At 39.1% G+C, this 6,343-nt stretch overlaps 1 protein-coding gene across 1 annotated transcript; it reads left to right on the plus strand.

Moving 5' to 3' along the window:
- Nucleotides 1-3,742: 3,742 nt before the first annotated feature.
- On the plus strand, nucleotides 3,743-5,356 carry LOC128724205 (histone H3.v1). Its single transcript, XM_053817971.1, has one exon. The coding sequence runs from the start codon at nucleotides 3,743-3,745 to the stop codon at nucleotides 5,354-5,356; it is 1,614 nt and encodes a 537-aa protein (XP_053673946.1).
- Nucleotides 5,357-6,343: the final 987 nt, after the last annotated feature.

A 6,343-nucleotide genomic window follows, 5' to 3' on the forward strand; every position in this document is an offset into this window, starting at 1 on the left:
AATAAAAATTCGTTAGGTGACGAAACATAAAAATCACAGCCGCTTGCACCTAACGAGCGACCGATATTCCGCACCGAACGATACGGATGCTTACGGTGTTCTATTCGATGGAAGTAAAAATTCAATATTGGTCCTCTTAGAAGCACACGGTCTGTAGCTTCGCGAATGGTTGGACGAAGATCTTTAAGACCAATCCAGCGATGAAGTGAAGCGGAACACCCGAGAAAGGTCTGCAACGATTTTTTTTTGTCACGGACCGTGAAGGCAGGAAATCCTATGCAAACACCGATCACCAATAACCCCATATTCGTTTCATAACCTTAGTCTTTGGGTTGGACTTGAGCGTTTTTTGCCGAAACTTTGTAATTGGGTGGAAAAAGTTTGATCGTTCGCAGATACAACGAAAGCTGCACGGTTTTATGTGTGTTAGAGCAATGAACTACGCGGCAGGTGTTCACGGATTCTTGAGCTTTGTAGCTTTCATGCAAAAATTAGTAACTAAATAACTCAAAGAGTGTGAACGATGGACGTGGAGGCCAAAGCACCAACACAACATGCGTGAAAATACGTGAGCAACATACCGAGATATACTATGAAAGTACGTGTAAATTTGATTTGTTTTTGATGTCTTTACTTACTAAATCTACTAGATGTTATCATTGTTCACCGTGTAAAACACGCTAGCTGCTCTTGTTTTTTGATGTAAAACTCAACAGTAGTAGTTCCATATTTTCTTCTTCAACAAATAGTCTGTGTTAACAGCCGACTGCAATTCAATGTATCCGCCCAGTGTTGCTGTAAGTATGATAGTTCTGTTCATTCCAACCCTTAATCGTGTCCTCTTACCGTCGTAGCCTATACTTAGCAGCATGAAGATCACGATTGTCAATCTTCGTTACTATCCTTGCAAAAGGCAACTCCTTTACTAATCTCGTACCCATCAAGTAGCGCTCACCCAAAACGGTTGCTTCGATGTCTGCATTGTGTTTGCAAGCTGTTCTCAAATTCGTTACGTTCAGAATCACGGGTCCTTCTTTGCGCAAACGGCTAATGTTGAACGTTTAGAAATGGTGTTTCGATGGTCTCGATGTACTAGATGGCAGTCTGTAACGTTTATTAATCCTGTCGAAACCGTTTTACTTCGATAATTCTCTTCCAGGAATACTTCTTCAAAAATGGTGATTGTATTAGCATTAGGGCAGGGCAGGTATGTACATTTATCAACATTCGAAAGAAAGTAGTGCATTTAACGAGTATAAATGCTGCATGGATATTTCTTTTCCGAAAAAAATGTCACTTTAGCAGCGCAAACCTTATATCGCAAATTTTCATCGAGTGAACTTAATTGTCCCTTTAACTGTATGACTTATAGTCTATCCTTGAAAAGCTATAATTTTACATAATATTTGCGTTACAAAAACGTTATTCGAGTGTAACACATTTCCATCTTGTCGAATAAATATTCTCCAGAACAGTTCGTCATAGTATTGCTTTCTGTTCAGTGAACATTTGAATCACAGCGTTGCTGCGCACATGTTTTTATTGTAATCTTTTTTTTATTTTTGTCACGTATTTTTTATATTGCATATATATGTCAAATGAAATGAACTGGCATATCTTGATTAGGTGCACAACAGTGCTCATGGTTACTTATGTATGCGTATCATTAGATAACGAAAGTTACCATGCATCAAACGGTAATTTTTCTTTCCCATTCACGAACAACGGTAAACGAAATCTAAATCAAAGGCAATCAACCAAAGTATTCGGCACATATCCGAGATGAGCATTTTTGATAAGCTGAAAAGCATGTTAATGTTTTCACATTAGTCCACCCTGTTGCCTCTACGCGTTTGCATGGGGTAAACTCTTTTGCCATATGTCCGGATATACTAGGAGCTACAGACTTAGAAGCGAAGTAATTGGACTGTAGGTTTACTTTTCCCGTCACCATCCACACCGTAGATGCTACAAGATTACACTACACTCGAGTGTTGCGGTTCTTAAACAAGCAAACCAATGATTCCATGTTTGCTGGGCCGCACCCGTGGTTGTTTCTGAATAATTTATAACTTTCCAGAAGTGACGCCAGCACTGTCCGCCCGAAGGCGATTACCGCAGCGTAGCCTGCGCCGAAAATGACTAATTTGAAGCTATTAAATCACTTTTGTCAAGTTTCACTGTTTACGCCCCAACATCAAACGCGTGGTAGAACTTTATCAAATGCCGCACACTAGTTGGTACATCATTAGTGATTAGGGAACACATCCTTCCTGGCCATGCAAAAGACAGTTGATACATTACTTATTATACACGACGAATTACGCATGGATTTGAATGAGCTAATCAGTTACCCACAAGCCCCCGAGCCTTGAGGGAAAAACATTTCATAAAGATCGTGTCGTCCGTGTATCACCTGGCCCTGGAAGTTTCTGGACTTGAACTAACTCAAATGAGTTTTCGCATACATTTTACAACGATTTTCGCTAAATGCAATCAACCGTTGTTACGTTTGACTGATACGACTACAAACTTCAATGCAAAATATTCGCTGCAGCTCATGCAACCATTCTGAAAACAATAAAAATCACAATCAATAAAGTTTGATGTTGATAGTATTCCGCATCCGGTGTTTTGCAATAAGTAGCGTAATAATATCAATCACCTTACATTTTAAAAAACATTGACGAATTCTATTATACTATTTTTTTTAATACCATATAATCTATCGCATTGGATGCTTGTCAATTAAAATACATTGATAAAGGTTGAATTTTAAAACTGTCTGTTAGAAATTTATAATCTTTGAGATATACTACTCGAATATAAAAATCATTCCGACCAAGGATTATTTGAGCAAAGAAATAATTAGATTAGTATTGTTTTTCAAGTATTTTTCACGTTTTATTTTTTAAGTTTAAAATTGACTTATTTTTATCGAATATGTAATGGCATAGTATGGATTATAGTTTTGATGACAGGATATTTGAGCTAATTTTTTTACTGCGGCTGCTTATAAGCTGCTGAATATATTTACGAGCTGCTGTTACTAAATATATTTACGAATAAACGTTTTGCGTTGGTTAGCTTTCTTCTGTGAATTCGGTATTCCAATATACCGTAAAAGCAAATCAACGGCTGAAGTGCAATTGATGCAAGCGTCGTTGAAAAATCCTATGAGAGAAGTAAAACTACACGAAGGAGCAGTTATAGCGATTGTTTCAACAAGCTGTTTTAATTATTAAAATATAAGCAAACTTTTACTAACTTCAATAAACAAAAAAACTGAATATATTCGATCATTTTATAAATGCCCGTACGTGTATCTCTTCCATTCATTCATATAGCCCTACACATAATATTCTTCGCTTTGATTTGGAGTCTCAAAAACCGGAGATGGTGGGTGAAATATTTCAATGCATGCGGCGAAATGAAATGATTCACGATTACACGCGCGCATGCTCTGTCTAATGTCAAATGGAAAATTTGACGCACTCTTTTGACTTTTCAAAATGGCGGCAGGAAAAAAAAATTGAACTTTGTTGTGGCGATAGCGCGGCATAAATTTTGCTTGAATTACCAGAGAAAAGTGAAAAATTGTTGTATTGTTACCTTGTTGCTAGTAAAGTGGTGAAGTTTCGCTTCTTCTAGAGAAGAAAAGCCGAGTTGTAGGCCCTTGTGGAAGTGTTTGCTTCAAAAGTGTCCTTTTTATTGCGTTTGTTTTCAAACGCGGCTGTTGTTGATGCACAGTCGGTCCAAAATACCCAAATTCAACATGTATAACAACTCGAACGGTAGTGCGGAGCATGGGGAATCTACCACGAACGCTGCTGAGAAGGAAACTACACAGAGTGAAAGCTCTGGTGAAGTGTTGAAGGCGGAGAAACAAAACGAAGCTGAACGTCAAGAAGTGTTGAGTGAAGAAGAAGCAGTAGAAGAAGAGGCGTCGGAACACTCACAAGGTGTTACGGCGGATGATGGAACGGCTGAGCCAACCACCACAGAATCACCGCAAAAAGCCGTGCCGGATACCGATCCCAAGGAGCCGGAGGAGGAACAGGTCGAGGAGGATGTGATAGAGGAAGTGCTGGAGGAAGTGGAAGATGTGTTGGAGGAAGAGGAGGAGGAGGAGGAGGAAGAAGAAATGGTCGGTGTCATCGAAGAAAATGCATCCGAAGAAGTGAAGCAGGAGGAGGATGGACTATCAGAGCAAGATACTAAAAACATCGAGGAAATTAAGCATGAAGAGGAAGGTGAGCTAGTGGTCGAGAGCGAATCCCGCGACCGGAAATCTACCGTCAATCTAGATTTGTGTCGGGTGTGCATGGGAACGGAAGAGTTATCGGATATTTTTCAGCTCGAAGGACCCGTTCGTGTTAGTGATGTCATAATGAAGATATGTACCAACGTTCGCATCACTGCACGAGATCATCTTCCACACAAAATATGCGAGCGATGCCTAGGACATGTGCGTATCGTGAATGAGTTTAAGATTCGCTGCGAGGCGTCCGATAAGGAGTTGCGAAAGAATCTGAGGCGAAGCACCAACAAAGGCCGGCGACAAACGGATGTTATTGTTGTTAATTGTCCGATGTCCGACACGGACAAAGAGGACGACGAACCCGTCGATGACGACGAGTACAAGGTGTCCCAGTCGGAGGTTGAATCGGAACCTGTTACGTCGGATGATAGCTTTTCACCGCCCAACAAAAGGAAACGAACGCCAAAAAGACGAGGCAGGCCAGCAGGTACACCCGGGCGAAGAGGGAGAGGTGTTCGAAAACCAAAACACATGGCAATCGATTCACCGAAGCAGGGGACATTTTTGCCCAAACGCGGACCGGGCAGGCCTCCCAAGTATCCGAAAACTACCAGTCTCAAGAACATAGTGTACATAGAAGCGCCGGAGGACAGCTCCAGCTCAGGAGGAGAAGAAGAGGTGAAGCGTAGGCGTCGGAGACGTGGCGATAATCCCTGTCCTAAATGTGACGAAGTCCTTCCAAGCCAGCTTGCTCTCAAACAGCATCTGAAAAGCCACCCTGAAGATCGATTCAACTGTGATCGGTGTTCGTTATTTTTCAAAACCGAACGTGCTCTCACGAATCACATCGAGCGGCATGAAAAAGCCGATAAAATTCGCGAAGAGAAGCGCAAGGAGCGTGAACAGCGGCAGCGGGATTCACCTAGAACGATGGATACTGATGAGAAGAAATCCAGGTTCTCGGGTTCCTACGGTTCGGCAAACGCAGAAAAGAAGAAAAAATCGGAACCATCTCCTGCCACCAGCGGAAGGGATCTATTTAAGTGCGTAGCACCCCTAACATCCACCTATTGGAGTGATAGTTTCTCCGATTAAATAATAGACCCATGGAACAGTGCATGCAGCGAGATATGATAGGACGTAGGAATTACTCGTTTTCCTACAGGATAACAAATAAGGTAAGAAAATTTTACATAATTTGTTGGATCAAAAAATCATCATAATCTGGTAATAATATGTGCAATATGTTTTTGAATGTTTTTAGTAGCTTATCTACCAAAGCATATAGCATTATTTTGTCTTTTGGCATATATGGTGATTTTTTCATCTCTATTTTAAAGAATCTCATATTCAATCAATTAGTTAATTTTTCCTTTCGAATTCAAATCATCAATCAAATGTCCTTTTCCTGCGACCGTACGTATTTTACATTTTGTTGCTTTTATGACGCAAATTTAAAATATTTTGTTGCTATGTTTTGATGTATAGGTTTTTCACTAATGAATTGTTTTATAAAAGATTTAATTTTGATTATTTTTGTTTTGTTTCAGGAATTTAAGATAATTTTAAACATATGTAAGTACTTCTTCGACCAACATCAAAGGAACATCAATTTTGAATGACATTTATTGGAAAACTCATTCAAATGTATATGCTTGCAATAACAAAGTGGACATGCAAAAATGCATTACTATTTTGATGCAAGTTTATTTTTTTTTCATTTTATAATGTAAAAATTCATTTTTATGTCACATCCGCAATGTATGTCTAAGTTTAGATAGCAAAACTATCACATTAACACAAATAGTCATTAGTAAAGCTACATTATGATTCAAACAATATTCCTCAACATGCTTCATTTTTCGATCAATTTCAAAATAATAAAACCTCCAAAATTGTATCCTATATTCCTATCTCAAAATAAAAAAAATCATTTCTGAATGAATAACTTGTATAAAGTTAGACGGTTTTGGTAGATTAACGTTAAGGCAGATAATTGTAACGATAGAAGGTTTAGTAAACTGTAGGTCCAAAAGAAGAAGGAAGAGAAGAGATTTGTACTATAAACCGAAAAACTCATAG

This window comes from Anopheles nili, chromosome 3 (assembly GCF_943737925.1).
Source record: "Anopheles nili chromosome 3, idAnoNiliSN_F5_01, whole genome shotgun sequence".
NCBI classification, from domain to species: domain Eukaryota; kingdom Metazoa; phylum Arthropoda; class Insecta; order Diptera; family Culicidae; genus Anopheles; species Anopheles nili.